The sequence below is a fragment of the Penicillium psychrofluorescens genome, assembly GCF_964197705.1.
Source record: "Penicillium psychrofluorescens genome assembly, chromosome: 6".
In the NCBI taxonomy this organism is placed as follows: Eukaryota; Fungi; Ascomycota; class Eurotiomycetes; order Eurotiales; family Aspergillaceae; genus Penicillium; species Penicillium psychrofluorescens.
The window spans coordinates 1,707,516-1,725,295 of NC_133444.1; the positions used below are offsets into that span (position 1 = coordinate 1,707,516).

The 17,780-nt window shown below is 53.5% G+C and overlaps 3 protein-coding genes across 3 annotated transcripts; 1 reads left to right on the plus strand and 2 right to left on the minus strand.

Moving 5' to 3' along the window:
* Positions 1 to 452: 452 nt before the first annotated feature.
* PFLUO_LOCUS9143 (translational activator of GCN4) lies at positions 453 to 8,761 on the minus strand (the record flags this gene model as incomplete). The annotated part of the gene is made up of 6 exons (XM_073786940.1): positions 453 to 1,010; positions 1,069 to 1,210; positions 1,269 to 1,350; positions 1,405 to 1,560; positions 1,614 to 8,576; positions 8,641 to 8,761. 6 exons carry the CDS (start codon positions 8,759 to 8,761, stop codon positions 453 to 455), a joined length of 8,022 nt encoding a protein of 2,673 aa, XP_073643145.1.
* Positions 8,762 to 9,017: 256 nt separating this feature from the next.
* PFLUO_LOCUS9144 (uncharacterized protein) lies at positions 9,018 to 13,821 on the plus strand (the record flags this gene model as incomplete). The annotated part of the gene is made up of 9 exons (XM_073786941.1): positions 9,018 to 9,783; positions 9,836 to 11,393; positions 11,446 to 12,164; positions 12,219 to 12,276; positions 12,324 to 12,465; positions 12,517 to 12,901; positions 12,951 to 13,164; positions 13,217 to 13,547; positions 13,612 to 13,821. 9 exons carry the CDS (start codon positions 9,018 to 9,020, stop codon positions 13,819 to 13,821), a joined length of 4,383 nt encoding a protein of 1,460 aa, XP_073643146.1.
* Positions 13,822 to 14,890: 1,069 nt separating this feature from the next.
* On the minus strand, positions 14,891 to 16,964 carry PFLUO_LOCUS9145 (uncharacterized protein; the record flags this gene model as incomplete). Its single annotated transcript, XM_073786942.1, has 4 exons — positions 14,891 to 16,193; positions 16,250 to 16,382; positions 16,439 to 16,642; positions 16,694 to 16,964. 4 exons carry the CDS (start codon positions 16,962 to 16,964, stop codon positions 14,891 to 14,893), a joined length of 1,911 nt encoding a protein of 636 aa, XP_073643147.1.
* Positions 16,965 to 17,780: the final 816 nt, after the last annotated feature.

The window sequence follows — 17,780 nt, forward strand, 5'->3', positions numbered from 1 at the left end:
GTTTGAGCCCGCCCGGATTAGCTAAGCCCTTTTCTGTGTCGCTTAAGCGAGTCAGCTGACATGCCCTAGCCCTGACCAGATGAGGAAACTGATGACAGCCAGTCTCTAGGAGCAGTCCTTTTTGTCTGTTGCTCATTTTTGATTAAGCCACTATCATTGTCTTCTTTCTCATTCCTATTCTTCGTTCTATCTGTGATGTGGTGTATGTTCACCCAGCATGGGAGACAATCAGGTGATTTAGAACATCACATGACCATGAAAGACCTAGAGAGGAGATAGCTATAAAGTGAAAAAGCGAGACAGATCTAGTAAATCACATTCAATTATGGACATGCAATACTACAACGGACTTTTGTACTGAAAAAAAGACACCAAGGGGATATCTGTAGAACAGGGATAAATGCACCTTGGACGCTGAAGCAATTCAAACAGAAAAACAAAAGATATCACCATCAATCATCCCCAAATGCATCTTCCCCCAAGTCCACCTTGCCAATACTCCACACTTCCTTCTCATCATCCACTTCATCATTCGACAGTCCCAATCCACCGTGGCCACCTTCAGCCTCGCGACGCTCCCGAGCCTGCGTCGCAAGACGGATAGCAACACGCTTGAAGTAGTCAGACATGCTGCGTTTCGGGCCAGGCGGGAGTGAAGCACCCGGACCGGCCATGTACTTGTCGAACACCTCGCTGTCAGATTCGACCACGGAGAAGATAGAGAGGAAGGCTGCTTCCGCGGCCAGTTTGACAGGAATGACGAGGTCGCGGACGCCGGCGAAGATGGGTGGGGCGAGGAGAGCCAGATGAGGACGGGCCATCTCTGGGTGCAAGCGGCTGACGGTCCGGAGAACAACTAGGGCCAACCGGCGGGTATCAACCGGACTGCCAGGCTGGATGGCGGGTGCCAGCGCTTCGAAGATGGCCTTGTTGGTCTCGAAGCCGTGGCTGCCCTCACTGGACAACAGGAACTTTCCGGCAGCGAGGACGCTGTTATCGGACACGAAGGGCTATTTGTGTGTGTAAGCAGAGATTCTTAGATAGACGGATATAAAAGATTCCACTTACGTCTTTGTGTGCGATGCCTTGACAGATGACCGAGGGCGTCTCAGAGGCAAAATGCTCCATCAGAGTGGCAGGAGATTCAACCAGGAGAGCATTGAGCCCGAGTATGGACGCATGAGTGAAGACCCCAGGAAGAGCATGGTTCCTAGAAATGCCAACATGTTAATATCTTCCTGAAATCAAGAATATCCAGGGATGCATACTTGATCAATGGAACTGCAGAGGCGGCCGGCAGGACCTTAACGAGCGCACCAAGTAAGCGGGCATTGGTAATGGCGACAGCATCTATAAGGAACGCGTTAGCCTGTTGCAAACCATGTCCAATATTAAAAAGCTTACCAGTTTGACCACTAGAGTCATCATCAATAAGAGCGAGAATGGAATTTCTGGATGCTTCGCTCATATTAGCGCCAGCCTTGCCAACAACTTCCTGAAGCGCCTTCATCATGGCATTCTTCACGCCGAAGTCTGTTGTCTTGGAACCAGCGATAAGTTCTGCAGACTAGTTAGCAACCGCGCACAACTATTCTGGCTTTCCAAAAACCTACCAGCAATGAGCGGATCCACTCTGGGCGTGAGCGTGATCAGAATCCCAAGACCCTTGGCAGCGCGGTTGCGCAGCGTCTCGCTCGATGAATCGGCCAGACCACGAGCGAAAGTGCGCTGGAGCTGAGGCAGGAAGGGCTTGACGGCCAACGGAATCTTCTCTAGCAGCTTGTTAAGTGTGAAGAAGATCGCACACTTGATGTCGACGGATCGCTCCGACACCACACGAATCAGCGGACCCGTGATCTGAGTGACAAAAGGCTTCAACGAGTCCGAGCCAGTGCGGTCGATGATGTCGGCAATTGCAAGAGCGGACTGGGTACGCTGCTCGACATTGCCGTTGAGAAGACCTTGCAAGAAGATGGGGAGAACGGCCATGATACCCTTGGGCAGGCTGAAGCCTGGCAGGTCCGCACCAGGCACACCGACCTGCCGCAGCATTTGTCGTGTGGGAATGGCTAAGACTTCCATCTCCTCCTTGCGCATGTGAGAGGTCAGCTCGCGCAGAGCGGTCCATGCTGCCTTGATGACATCCTTGTCATAGTCGGCGAAGGAAATCAACAGGACGCGAATCAGGTCCGGGTGGTACCGCGAGAAGTCGATATCGGCGTCCGTGAAGAACTTGGCAAGGTGGAGGGCTGCTTGAGCGCGGCGGTGGTGATCATCGTGCTTCAGAAGGGTGATCATCACGTTCATGGCAACGTTCAGGCCATCGTACTCATCCACAGACACCAGGACAGTATCGAAGGCGTTGTTGAGTTCCGAGCGAAGGTCCTCGTCGGTTGTGGAGATGATCCCGTCCATTAAAGAGTTGAGGATCGTCGACAACCTTCTCGTCATGGCACCACTGGCCACCTCGGCCAGGGATGCGAGGGCCCTGGCATTGAAAGCCGAAATAGGCGGCGTGAGCAGTGTGGGGATAAGGTTGGGAAGAATGATGTTCGCACGAGTTTGTTCCGTGAGGAGTGTGAGCAGGGCAGACAGGGCCTGTTCGGCATCCTGGTCGTTCCGCAGCAGGTGGAGAAGGTGAGGCAACACCTGGTCCACAGCCCTCTTGCCCAGGATCTGTTGCAGGGCGTCAAAGGCTTCGGCAGCTGCTTCACGAACATCCTCGTCGGTATCGACCAGGGCCACGCGCACAGTAGAGATAAGAATCTTCTCGTAATCCTCTAGAGCATCGGGAGACGCGGAGGTGATGAGCTCCCGCAGGGCAAGACAGATACCCTGCTTGACATCCACGTCAGGAGAGGACTGAAGACCCTCCTCAAGCAATGGCAGCAGCGTAGAAAGGACGGACTCTCCAGCCTTCTTGATGAGATCGCCAAGAGCATTGCTGGCAATAACCTTCTGCTCCATATTCGACGATCCCAGACGACGAATGACAAGCTGGGAAAGCGTGGGTACCATCTCCTTGAGTGTTCTCGGGGAGGCAACGAGCGCCTTCCAGACAGCCATTGCCGCACTCCTGACCAGACCCGAAGTATCGCAGCGGCAGATGAACAGGGCAGAGAGAACCTTGTCCCTGCGCTCTTCGCCGAGAACCTCGAGCAGAGACTGGCCAGCCTGTTGGGCTTCCTCTTCTTCCTCCTCTGCGTCCGTCTTGGCAGTGATACCGGTAAGACTGAAGAGGAGATCGCCAACCAGCTCGACGGAACTCAGACGGATACGGTAGCTGTCATCTGCAAGACCGCGCTCCAATTCGGGAAGCAGGAGGTCAATAGCCTTGGTAGCAAAATTCTTGACCAGCAGACGACCGGCCCGCAGGGCAGTCTCACGAATCGACTCGATATCATCCGCAAGGCCCGCAAGAATTGGCGGAATGATCTTGCTGAGGTAGTTGGCGAAGCTGTTACCAAAGCAAGCGGGCAAGAAGATGAAGAGAGTCATGAAACCTTCGCGAACAGCAGCCTTGGAGCTGGAAACGTTCTGGAGGATGGTAGGCAGCGTCTCCTCGAGTCTGGTGGTGCCCAAGCCTGCGAGCACTTCTGAAAGAGCCTGGGCAGATCCGAGTCGATCGCCGGCGCCAGTATCCGACTTGAGCGTCGACATGAGGTTGGGAATAAGATCTGGCAGAGCATCCTCTCCGAGTTTCTCGATGAGCGAACCCAGTGCTTTGGAAGCAGTGGCGCGAGTGGTGGGAACCGGATCAACGATAGCCAAGTTCAAACCAGCCACAATAATGGGCAGGTGCGCGATAAGATCCTTGCGTTCCGTAAGATGGGCTAAGCTGCCAATTATCTGGGCCGACTTGCGTTTGGTTGCTGAACGGTCACTAAGACCACGCTCGAGAATGCGGACAACAAGGGCAAGTGAGGGAGCATCGAGATAGTGGACGAAGGAGACCTTGATGAGACAATCCAATGCCTCGTCCGTGTATTTGGTAGGGTCGCTCAGAGCCTTTAGAAGCACGTTCACCAAGCTCTTGACCTCTGGGTTGCTGATAACTTCACCGAAGCGCTGGAGACTGCGGTTCGCCGCGTTGCGGACCTCCTTGTGAGTGTCGTTAAGAACGATAGTCAGAGGGGGGATAATATCCGGCAGACTGGCTGCAAGCTGCTGGGGGTCAAGGTAGGCCATGGCTCCAAGCAGGTCGCATGCCCCCTTCTGACTCCGCCACTGCGTATCATCCAAACCGTCGAGCAGCGTCGGGAGAATCTTCTTCACACCGTAAGAGCTGAGGTTCTGGAAGCAGGCCTTGGAAGCATCCAGACAAGCATCCCGGACATCGATACTGGGGTCACCGAAGCCCGCGAGGAGCTGAGGAACGATTTGAATCACATAGGGCTCAAAAGTCCGACCAAGCACTGTGGCCAAGAGTTCAAATGCCAACAGAGCACCCTGTCGCTGATGTGGCTCCTTCCTATTCTCAATGGCCTCCTTGAGAAGACTCATAATGCGGAACTCACGCAGAGTTGAGATACCCTTTCCACTCACAATGCCTGCCAGACCATACGCTGCGCCGCGCTGAGTGGCATAGTATTTAACGCCAAGAAGCTCATCTAGCATCTCTTGGACATAATCTGCTGTCTTAGGACCAGACAGCCTAATCAGCGGCGGCAGACATTCGGAGACTGCAGACTGCACTGTTTCAGAGGGCGTGGGTAATGTAGCGAGCAACTTCTTGACAACGGCCTGCAAGCGAGGATCTTCGGCCTTCAGATGCCTTGCCAAAGATCCATACAGCACAACAACAGCCTCGTTGAGCAGATCCGAGCTTTGGGTCGCCTTGTCAGAGGTTTCCAATGTCGTCTCCAGAAGCTTCATCAGCTCCTCAACCTTTTGCTGCCCTCGAAGGGCAATGACGGATTTTCCACTCTCGGCCATCTGGGCCCTTACGGAAGAATTCCTGTCGACCAGAGGACCTCTTTCAATCAGGAACTGCAGGAAAGAAGTGACCTGCTCGCCATCAAACAGGGTTGTCATGGCATTGAAAGCCAGAGCGATACCGCTGCGACTCTCCCAATGGTCGGCTGTGTTCATCTTTTTTGGCATCCCATAGGCGTCCTTCTCGGGAGCCATCGGCTTGACTTTCTCTGCGTATTTTGTCTGCAACTCCGACAAGATGCCGGCAAACTTGCTCTTGTCAAATTCAATTGCATGGGCCAAGGCACGAGCGGCAGATCCTCGCAGTTGGGAATCCGAAGAAGCCAGATATTTCATAATTTTAGCAAAGGAGGTTTCATCAACTTCCAAGGCGTTTTCTTCCCAGATGGCTTCCGCAATCTCGGCATTTTCTTCGACATGGTCGTGGCAGCCAAGCCAGATGTGTTCGGAGAAGTCGATATCGGTCAAATCGATCTCAGCCTCGATGACTTGGAGCGCAGACGTCCGGACGGAGGCATTGGAAACTATGGTGCCTTGCAGGAGAGTGTCGAGTTCTTCGTCCGTGATATTTGGCGACACGCACCTGGAGAAATCGAACAAGGTATCCTTGATCATCTTGTAGTGCTGGGTGTATCGTTGCATGGCCGAAATAAGCTGCCGAAGAGCCTCAACACGGGGAAGTCGGTCATCAGTGAAGGAGCCTGAGTGAAAGGACATGAATTCAATGGCAAGAAGGACTTGTTCTCCCTCTTCCTCCCCCTTGACCTCTTCGATACCATTCTGGCTAATGACGAGGAAGATCAACGGAAGGACGTAGGCCAGAGATGCAGTGTCAAGCGGGCGTTGTTCGGATGCAAAGCGCAATCGATACAAGATTCTTGTCACAAGCTCCCCAAGATTCTCTGACTCCATACCAGTGGGGAGGTTAGTTTTCCCGATTGCGCGCAAGGTTGCCACGCCCACGAAGGATCGAAGAGTCCCCAGGCGCGGTGTCAGACGATCGGCACAAACAATAAATGCTCGGGATACAACATCCCCAACAAAAAGACCTGCGCCAGCCCGGGCAAGGCCGAGGAGGCAAGTAACAGCAGCATTGATCCAGCCCTCGGCATCATTGGCAGGACCCGTTGCAAGACCTCGAATGAGGCCGGCTCCCCTTTCAATCCGTTTGACTTCTTGGAACACTTCTTGCCGGATCTTGGTCTCCTTGGCAAGTTGCGCATTAACCTTGGACTGTTCGTCTGCGGTGAGTTTCTTCTGCTTCTGTCCCTTCTTCTCGGCCAGCTGTGCTCTGAGCTCCTCCTCCCATTTGAGCGTGTCGTAGTCCTTGGTGTTCTTGTCAAAAGTAGGCTGTTTCGATTTTGAGCTTAGGACGTCGACAAAAGCAGTTCCTTCAGGCGTGCGGGCAATGGCGGCGTCGATGGCAGTGAACTTGGAGAGGCGAGTAGCGTCTAGGTCGTCTTTGATTTGATCAACGAGACGCGGGACCATCGTATCAGGGGCCACGAATGCCAAATCGGAAGCTGCACTCCAAACAGCCAGGTCGATTTGCGGGACTGTTGACTGAACGGGATCGGTGTTGACCCGAACCAATTGCTCGATGCATTCAGTGGGATGCAGGCGGACAAGGTTGCCAGGGTCCGTACCCGTGCGCAAGCACAGAGCAATCCAAGAGGTGTTAGGAATCAGCTCCGGTCGACTGAGAACGAGAATATCGAGAAGCTGGTTCTCGAGCTTAGAAGGTGCGGTTTCGGACCCGTCTCTGGCCGATGGGCAGATAGCCTTCAGGACTTGGTGGAGCATGTGTGCGCTTCCGGGACCAGCAGAAACAGCCGCAGACTCCTTCTCTGCAGTACGGGATGAAAGAATCCAAGCCCAGAGACCATCGATAATTACACTCCCAATAGACGCCACATCTTTTGAGTGAACTTCAGACAATGCTTCCACAGCCCGATTTCGGAAGCTCGTAGACATGGAGGGAGCAGTAATGGCGTAGATGAACGACTGAGCCCAAGCAACCTTGGCCGAATCTTCAGCACTTGAGAACTTAGACCCAGAAGTGACAGCAGCCAAAGTCCGGACAAACCACTCCACCTCTGCTTGAGATGTCAATTTACAGTAGGCTCTGGGGTTCAGAACGAAAGACGGCTTAGGACCCAGTGTCATTGCTTGAGAGACCTTTTCATTCCAAGCAGACTTCTCTGATCCTTCAATATCAGAAACACGCTGAAACAAGGCCAAGAAGATGTATGCCGATGACAACGCTCCGCTTTGCGCCGAGGGTAAGGGATTGGAAGCCACCTCGCCATGCAAATCCTTCATTTTTGAGAGAAACTTGGTGATCAGTGGCGCGACCTCCGAATTTTTCAAGTTGACAACATCGGTATTCCATAAAACATCTCCCAGACTGAGTTGCCAGATCTTTCGAAATGGGATTCGCTTGTCGGAAATACCTTTCACGACAGCACTAACGACGTCATCGCTGACCTTGACATTGAATTGGAGCAGAACGGCGAGATGCCTGCTGAAAGCCTTCATCTCTTCCTCGAGAGCAGATTCATTGGACTCGCGTGAAAAGACCAATACAAATCCCTGGACAATCTCTTTCGAGACATCCACAGACGGGGGAACAGCTGCAAGGGCTTGTGCATAACAGACACGGTGCTCAGGACTGGTGATTTTTTGTGTTTTTAGAGGACCAAGGATTTCACTGGTGATCTTTGGGAGCAAAGATTCGTCCCTGCTTCTGGAAAGTAACGACCCAAGCGAGTCAGCGGCTCCTTGTCGGATTGCTAGATTATTCGACTTCATGCTCGCCAGGAGAGGCTTCAAGAGATGAGAATGCAAAATCTCCGCAAGGTCCACTTCTTTCGGTAGCGAGGCACAAATGGGCGGGATCACGCCGGTCAATACGACCTCCGGCGCTCTTAGCATGCACTTTTCCATGGGAGGTACCAATTCCGTGGCCACGTCCTTGGATGTAACGAAAGATTCAAAGAAGTCCGGCATTCCATTGGCGACGTGTGCGGGAACCAACGATTTCGAGTTTAGGATCTCCTTGACGTAGAACGCCAGAATGGCCTTTTTGGATTCCTCCACAACTGGTTTCCTGGCCGGCAGCCGTGCACAAACCCCACAGATGACACCCAGCAGAGGTGCATTCTTGTATCCTGCTGTTGAGTCCGCAGTCAATCGGCTGACGGACTGCCGCACAGCATCGTCACCCCACGAGTCGGACGAGAAAACACCGCGCAGAGCACGTCGCGTGACCCGAAGCGCCGATACTTTCACTGCCAACTTGGGGATGTGGGCCAGACAATTCTCCAGAGCCTTGGCCTCCACCGCAACCAGGTCGAGGACAATGGCCAACGGCGTCTCTGGGGTCTTGGTGGCCTGCTGTAGGAGAATGCAACCCCATTCCAGCAGGACAAACGCCGAGGAAGCCGCCAGACCAGGCTTGACAGCCTCTGCTTGTAACGCCCGCGTGAGGAATTTTAGGTCTTCGCTTGTGTTCGGCGTTCGGAGGAGAGATTGAAGGCATTGTTGAACGGCCTGTCGAGAGGATCGGTCGACGTAGAGAGGGTAGGTTTGGAAGAGCAGCTCTAGGATCTCATGATGGGTCTCCGACGACAATTGGGAACCTGCGACCGGGAGAGTTAGCGAGCAGTCCAACGCTTCCAATGGGGCGGCCACACGGGTGCGTACCATTGCTGTCGCGAATTTCTTGCAGGGCGCGGAGCCTGCGCGAGGTCGAGCTGGAGAACAGCGCGACCTGCAGGGCACTCAGATCCCCGGCCTTGACCTGGTCCCATGGAGAGCCATCCATGATCGGGAGGTCAGTGGGGGGAGAGAATTTAAGGTGGGAGGACAAGGTGAAGGTAGAAGCGGAAGAGGAAAAGACAGTAGGTAAGTGGGCTGGCACCGCCCGATGTTGTCATGAACTAAGAGTTTTGTGTGGGGAGCAGAAAAGAGTCACCAAGAGTCATTTTGTTCACCACCCGACCCGGTAAGTGTTCTCTCTTCTACTGGACTGAACTCTTCTCTGACTCGCCTTGCCCTAGACTGGTGATTGCTGCCTCGTCATGCCGCCCAATAACCGCAAGAAGAAGAAGCCCGCCTCCAATCCCGCACGAGGCTTCGCGACGGTCTCGGTCCCCTCCAAACCCAAGCCAGAACCCACGGAGACACCTCCATCGCCGGCAGGAGACTCTAGAGCTACGCCGGACAACGAGCCCCAACCAGCCCGCGCAGAGGACCGTCCCGCGACTACTAGCGCGCCGGACCCGACAGCCTCATTACAGAACTACACCCCGGAAGAGCTCGAAAAGCACCTGGAGGAAGCAGAGTTCCAGATCCTGGTGGACAAATATGCAGCGAAATGCAAAGGCGACGCGATGCGACAGGCTGCCAAGCTGGAGACAGAACGGCGGGTCTTCCGGCAGCAAGCGGCGTCATTGAGTCTGCTCGAGTGGCTTCCGACGGAGATGCAGGAGAGGATTCTGGAATTGGCAGGGATTGAAGAGCATGACCAGCTGCTGTCGAATGGACGAATCGTCGGGACAAAACAAGCCGGCCTTTCAGAAGAGGAGCTATATACGAAGCTCTGGGTCTTGAAGGAGACACTACTGAACCTCGAGTTTCCGGAAAACCGAGTGGAGGAGGCTCTGAAACATATTCTGCTTTATTTCTCGGGCAACTTGCCCAGCGCAAGCCGGGACGTGGTCTGGAATCTGGACGAGTCGTTGGAGTGGCTCGCCATGCACAGTGACAAGGCGGAGCTGCCATCTTACACCCAGGTAAACGCTCGTCCACAGAAAGACGCGGACAGTGTTATGTCTTGGATGACTGGTAAATCGCCACTTTAAATTGGACACAAGGATGAGACGCTAACTCCCATCAGGATCAGAGCCGTCACAGTCTTCGACTCCTAACGCCTCGCAGAATGAGAGCAAACAAGGCAAACCAAAACCGGATTGGAAGGCATCGAAGGTTGCTCCTCCAATTGCCTATGACTCGGATAGCTCGGTTGATCCAGACAGCATGGTTCCTGAGTGGTTGGATCTCCAGACGCAGCTATATCAGCTTCAGCCCGATCTCTTTGATCGCCCTGGAAAGGGCAAGAAAGCTGGCCGCGGAACAACAGCCGGCCATTCAGACGACCCACAAGTGTCTAAAATTCTGCGGAAAATTGCAAGGATTGAGGGAGACGTGCTTTTTGAGCGTCGAGAGGCCGAGTATATTTGGAACGAAAAACTTGACGAGCTTCGAAAAGATGCAGCCTTTATGCGACGCCCCGTGGAGAAAAAGAAACCGAATCCCCCTTCGACGGAGGCAGCAGATCAATCAAAACCGGCGTCAACAAAAGAATCAGACGCTGATCTCTTGCCAATGGATGATGAATTGGATTCCGGTCTCCTGGGTGGCATGTTTGAAGCCGATGCTGATTCAGGATCTATCTTGGGTCTCCCTCCTCCTCAGACACAGGCTGCCATCACTCTTCGAGATTTTGGAAACTGGGCGGGCTTGAGTCCTCGCCGTGTTTTGGAAGAAACTTGCAAAGCCAGAGACTCATCAAGCAAGGTTGTTTATCAAGATATCTCGCCCTCTAGCCACACCAATAAGAAGGCCGTTGAGGTGCGATGGTCGAAACCCCAAGAGATTCCTTTTTCACTGGCAGTGGATCTGGTTACGCACAAGTCAAATGCTTTCGCTACGTTTGTGTCCATGGACGCCCTCGCAACGCCGAATGCACAACAGGCGGAAGGCTATGTATCGACCCTCGCACTGTTTATCCTCTTCCCGCAGACCTCTAAAGAGGGTAAGGCCTACCTGCGTCTCCCTGCAGTTTGGAGAGATCTGTGGACAGAGTTCTCAACTTTGAAAAAGTCGCAGGAAGACGAGCTTGACAAGAGCACTGTCAAGGACCTCAAGCGCCTAATCCAAGAAAATCAAGGCACGTTTGAGGATGATGTCGTGCTATCCGACAACTTCCGCAAGAGGAACGGAGTCGGAAGTAAACCAGGAAGTCCCATGAAAGGACTTGCTCGAGAGAGCTACAAAGCCTCGGAGGAGCAACTGAGAGAGGCATGGATGGCAAAGGCCTCAACACCATCCTTCCAGCGAATGATTGTGGGCCGTATGAACCTTCCGATCTGGAGCTTCAAAGAAGAGATCCTCAACACGCTAGATACCCACCAAGCCCTGATCATCTGCAGTGAGACGGGAAGCGGGAAAAGCACGCAAATCCCGTCTTTTATTCTGGAACATGAGATGCTTCATGGACGGCCGTGCAAGGTTTATGTGACCGAGCCGCGACGTATCTCTGCGATCTCGCTGGCTCGACGAGTTAGTGAAGAAATGGGTGAAAACAGGAATGACGTGGGCACGAACCGGTCTCTCATCGGCTTTGCGGTAAGATTGGAAAGCAAGATCAGCCAATCCACGCGATTGGTATATGCGTATGTCTTGTTTTTCTTGTCCGATGGAGAACATTTAACTGACTTGGATTAGAACCACCGGAGTCGTTGTCCGCATGCTGGAGCGGCCCGATGATTTCCACGATATCACTCACGTTGTTCTGGATGAAGTCCACGAGCGCACAATCGACAGCGATTTTCTTCTCATTGTTCTTCGGAGGCTCATGCAGAAGCGTCCTGATCTGAAGCTCATCCTGATGTCTGCCACCCTAGAGGCTCAGCGGTTCTCGACATATCTTGGCGGTGTGCCGGTTCTCAATATTCCTGGACGGACGTTCCCTGTGGAGATGAAATATCTAGAAGATGCCATCGAGTTGACAAAGTACCGTCTATCTGAGGATGATCCTAACACTGTCCTCGATGATGACATGGATGAAGTATCAGATGCCGTTGCTGGTGACAATGCGGGAGGGTTACAAGCTACACTCGACGGGTACTCCAAGCAGACCAGGGAGACAGTACTCAATATCGATGAATACAGGATGGACTACACACTGATCAAGAGACTGCTCTTAAAGATCGCAACTGACCCGGCTATGGCTGAGTACAGTAAAGCCATCCTGGTCTTCATGCCTGGACTGGCGGAGATTCGCCGCATGAATGACGAGATTCTCTCTGAGCCAGCCTTCCAAAAAGGATGGATTGTGCATGCGCTGCACTCTTCGATTGCGAGCGAAGATCAAGAGAAGGCGTTTGTTGTGCCTCCTGAGGGCACAAGGAAGATTGTCATTGCTACCAACATCGCAGAAACCGGTAGGCCATCAGCTTTCTTTCCGTTGAAAACATAAAAGTGCTCATTGCCATCAGGTATCACGATCCCGGATATTACTGCGGTTGTCGATGCAGGAAAAGAGAAGATGATGCGGTAAGCATCCGCCCGTATCTATTGAAGTATTCTGCTAACTTTCGCAGATTCGACGAAAGACGACAGCTCTCCAGGCTCGTTGAGTCATTCATCTCGCGCGCCAATGCGAAACAGCGCCGGGGACGAGCTGGTCGTGTCCAGAATGGCATCTGCTTCCACCTCTTCACTAAATTCCGGCATGATAAGTTGGTAAGTGGAGGTTTTTCTAAGAGTGTGGTGTGGCTACTAATGGTAATGTAGCTTGCAGAACAACAAACCCCAGAGATGCTGCGACTCTCGCTGCAGGATCTGGTGCTGCGAGTCAAGATTTGCAAGTTAGGTGAAGTGGAACAGACACTACTCGAAGCGCTGGACCCGCCACTTCCCAAGAACATTCGGCGTGCAATTGATGCTTTGAAGGAAGTGAAAGCTCTTACGAACAATGAGAGTCTAACTTCCCTTGGCATGCAGCTGGCCAAACTGCCGCTTGATGTTTTCTTGGGGAAACTGATCATCCACGGGGCATTTTTCCGATGCTTGGACGCGGCTGTCAGCATCGCTGCCATCCTTTCCTCCAAATCACCGTTTGTCAACACAATGGGTTCCAACTCGCAGCGGGATGCCGCTCGGGCGTCTTTCCACAAAGGTGATTGATGATCTGTTATTTTCGTCTGACGATGGCTGATATGTCTTAGGTGATTCGGATCTTCTAACTGTATACAACGCCTACTGTGTCTGGAAGCGGACGAGAAGCACACCCGGAATGAGCGAGTTCGCGTTCTGTCGAAAGAATTTCTTAAGTCCACAGACACTGTTGGGCATTGAGGATGTGAAGATGCAACTGGTGGTTTCTATCGCCGATGCTGGGCTGTTGACTCTAGATGCAACCCAGAAAGCGGCACTTAATCGGTAGGTGGTATGGAACATGCTGTGTTGACTGGTGGCTGATATTCTTGTCTAGGGCACGGTCCAGCAACAGACAGCGCCAATTCTTCGTCATTCCCGAAGAATACGACCTCAACAGCAGCAACGACGTGGTGGTCAACTCCGTTGTGGCATGGAGTTTCTACCCAAAGCTTCTGACCCGCGAGGGCAAAGGCTGGCGCAATGTCGCCAACAACCAGTCTGTCACATTGCACCCGACCTCGGTGAACAAGCGAGCAGACTCGGCCGTGAAGTGGCTATCATACTACCACATCATGCAAGCGCGCAACCGCAACCTGAACGCCCATGAAACCAGCGCTGTCGATGATTTTGCAATTGCCCTACTCTGTGGTGACGCTGAATTCAAGGTTCGTGCCTACTTCTTCTTTTCCTTCAGAGTTATGATGCTTATCTCATTGTTCCACCATACAGATGTACGCCGGCGTCATCTCCATCGACTCCAACCGAGTGCGGTTCTCCGTGCGAGACTGGAAATCGATGCTCGCCCTGAAAATCCTCAACGCCCGCCTCCGTGATATTCTATCCGGGACATTCCGCAACCCACACCGACCCTTGTCTTATAAACAGCAGCAGTGGCTGGAGATATGGCAGCAGATTTTTGCACAGGCAGGCAAGAGATAGGCCCTTTCTTTGGGTCATCTATGTATTTACGCATTTTGGTTCATTGGGTGTGATGGCTTATGATCATGATAGATACGGTGGGATTGGATTGGATTAGATTATAGATCAGGACTCTCTCTGCATATTGGAATAGACCATGTTGATGCCTATAGATCTCGTTCGCGCCGCGTCGCGTGGGCGACAGCCTGCCCGAGAAGAGACCGAAGTCACCTCGTCCTTGTACACACTGGTGACATCTCTCTTTCTTTGCCTTTCTCTTTCTCTTACTTTATAACCTCACCTACTGATTCACAGCATGCTCTTGACCATCGTTGACGCCAATCATGACAAAAAGGTACTGCAACCGCCAGGGCTTCTGGACATAAGGGGGTTTTTTCTATTGCCCACAGGGTTAGGCAGGGAATAACGCCTTGAGCTACAAAGTACGTTTGGAGCGGACTCAAGCAACACGGATTGATTGTATAGTCGCTATAGAAGCCATCATATCCAGAAAGTTCATGATCGTTCATTACCATCATATCGTCTCTCTCTTTCTCACGATTCTAAGGAAGGGGTGAGTGCGAGTGAGAAGAGAGAGGGTGTCCATGCGCAAGTGCCTTTTCAACCCAGTATAGAAAATAATAATGAAAATGAAACCACAAAACTCAAGAGAAGAAATTGCCGAATAAAAGCGAAAACACTCAACACAAACAAGGCATACAGAAAAAGACAGTGGCGCACATGTAATGGAGTTTCGCACACATAGAAAATTCGTCATAAAATATTTCGTCACATCATAGTCGTCAAGATTGCGAATGTCAGTCGAGGTATGTCAAGTCATGACTTCCACACCTCATACATTGCAGCATGCGGGGAAAAACAAACACGCAAAGAACATAAGCCCGCGCCCTTTCCAAAGAATGGGGGAACAAATAGAGACGTCGTTCCTCCCATGACATAAAGAAACAGTTGGGCGGCGGATTGCCGTGGTAAATTCACATCATGGCTCAAATCATAAGACGCCCCGCTGAGCACCATGCCCACTCCCGGTATGGTCAATCTATCATTAAACAAAAGAACACAAAAAGAATCACCGACGACGGGACATCACACTCTGAGGCGCCTTCATCGGTTGCAGCAGAGGTGCACCAACGGGACCGCCGGTGGTCGTATCCGTCAAGGTCTTACGGCGCTTGGTGTCGTACTCAGGTGGGGGCAGGTCGTCATCCTCGCGCATGCGCTTGCTGCCAGATCCCATAGATCCGCCGCTCGCGTTCATGGCCGTCTGGTACACTGGGGTCGAGGCGGAGGGCATCGAGTACGGATCATTTGAGGCCCCGTTGGCGGGCGTGCCGCGCGTGTCGCTCACGATGTTGTACAGGCTGCTCGCTGCCGATGGGCGCGGAGGCGTGTTGTACCCAGACGCCCAGTGCGGCGGGGCGCCACCACCTGTCCGTGGAGTCATGCGACCCGATCCGTTCTGCTGCGGAGAACCCGCCATCTCGGGAGTGAGTTGGGAATGCTCGCCGGTCAGAGAGCCGACAGAGGGGTTGGTCGTGTAGGTGTACGAGCCACGGTTGGCATTGTAGCCCGCTCCATCCTGCAGGTACTCGTGCTCTTGCTCCTGTACACCATCTGCCGGGGCGTTGCTCTGAGGGTAGCGATCTGCTTTCAGCTCCGAGTTTTCAGGCTCAGCGGTGCCCGAAGCCCTGGCTGTCGGAGGTGCCATTTCATTCTTCACATAGGAATTTCCCGGCATCGATTGCCCGTAGGCGGACATACCTGGCTGCGCCAAGGGAGTGTGCGGGGCATATTGCGAATGTGACTGTGGGGCCGCCGAGTAATAAGGCTTGCTGTCGTAGCCAGACTGGCCTTGGTACGAAGGCATGCCCTGCAGATTGTTGCCAGGAGGCGTGGTTGCCGGGGTGGTCGGCATCGAGCGCTGGTTGCTCAGCGCCGTGTCAATGGACAATGGCTGTGCGTGATGCACTCCAGAGCCCATGCCATGGCCGCCCCATTCGTACGAGTTGCCCTGGTTGGTCACCCCAATGAGGCTGGAGGCGCTGGCAGGGGGAGTAGGAAACGTATTAGCCCGTTCAAGTCCGGGACGGGGACCACCGGCCATTGATGGCGGCTGCGACATGTGAGAGGACATGGGAGTGTGCATGTGGTGGTGGTGAAGCCCTGGAGGCTGGTGCCCAGACGGGGTGCGCTGAAGGCCTTGAGGAGGGCCCTCCATCCGCCGCTGTTGCGACTCTTGCACCACCACGTTGGTGCGAGATTGATTGGCCGGGTGGTACAGCAGGCCACCGATATTGTTCACGAACAGCGGGTACAAGAGATCGGTGATCTTTTCCTTGTTCGCAAATTCCAAAGCACGTTCAAAAGGAATCCTTGAGGAGAGTCAGCAACCATGGAATAGAACAGAGAAGCAAAGGAAAGAACATACCAGACGCCCTTCAGATGCATAGGGCCAATTTTTACGACATGGCGGATCTTCTCGCTCTTGAGAATTCCGTCACGACGTCCACGGGTCATACCCGCCACATTCAGTAACTTGGTTCCATTAATCATGTGGTTGTCTGGAAAGACGGGTTAGTTCTGTTTTTTGATGCGCACCAAATTCGACACAACTCACCCTCTCTCCGGGCAACGCAGACTCCCTTGGCCTCCACCTGATAGCAGAGACTGCCTTCATCTTCCCACAGAGTGGCTGTCACCCGCGGCTTAGCGCCAGGCGGGGCCTGCTGGCCTTGGGTATCGTAGACATATCCTTGCAGCGGAGCTCCGGTGTTGTTTCCATAATTTCCATAACCAGGAGCTGCAACAGAGTGGTTGCTTACTGCAAAACGGTCAGTTCATGTATCTTATATTCGGATCTGACAAGACTTACCAGGCAACGGCAGCAATTGCGCGGGCATCTGTCCGCCGAGCGAGCTCGGGGGCGGATGATGCCCCGTCGGAGGAGATGTGACGGGATTGCCATAGCCATACTGCGGATACGATGCAGCTGGCGCATATGAAGAGGCAGGCTGCAAGACAGGCGGCTGATGGTGGTAAGGGTAATGCGACATGGCACCGGATGTGGCACCCTGCGAAGCGTAGGGTTGCGCGGACGATAGGTGCGAGGAATGTACGTCCATGTATGGGGCTGTTTGGTTCATGCTGCCCAAGGAGGTCGGGCTGGGATAGAACGCTTCGGCGGCAGACACAGACTGGAGAAAATCCGCCGGAAAGGGATCTAGAGAGAGCCGGCCCTGGGTTCCAGCGGTAAAGTCCGGCGGGGGGCTCCTGGGCTCGTTGGCCGCCGCTGCGGAAGCTCCAGATAAGCTCGTGCGAGCGCTCGAGCTGGCCGAACTGGACACGGAGGGGTCTTGGTAAGCGTGAGAGGTCTGACCTTGAACGGCAGTGGGTAAACTCAGGGCCGGGAGTTTGTCGCCCGATAACAAGGGACGTTCGGCGGCGTGATGGTTGTACCAGGGGATATCAGCAGGGCCGCGGGTGTGGACCTGCGAGATCGACGGCAGCTCCAGCTTTTCGGTTGTACGAGAAACGGCTTGGAAGAGGGAGCGCAAGCGCGAGATGAACGTCGGACGTGGAGGAGCGTCCGGCGTGCGAAAACAAGGTCAGGAGCCGGGTGAGGTTGCACGGCGTCCGGCGGAATGCAGAAACACAGACGTTGTCAAAGGGTCGAAGATGCAAGAAATGCAGGGGCGTGCAATCGTGGCGAGCTCGTAGTAAGTCGTAAACCGGATTAACAAAAAGAACTCGAAGGGGAAGCGTCGTTCAGAACAGGCGCTCGCGGGATAAGACAATTCGCTTCAGTAGAGGGGAAGCAGAGTCATCAGAATCATGAACAGTCGTGAAGGCGGGCCAGAAGCATCAGTCGCAGGCAGGTCGAGACCGAATCAGTCAGTAGCAGTCGTCAGAGGGTAGAGAACTAGAGATGCAGCAAGCAGTTAGGGCGTCAAGTCATCACA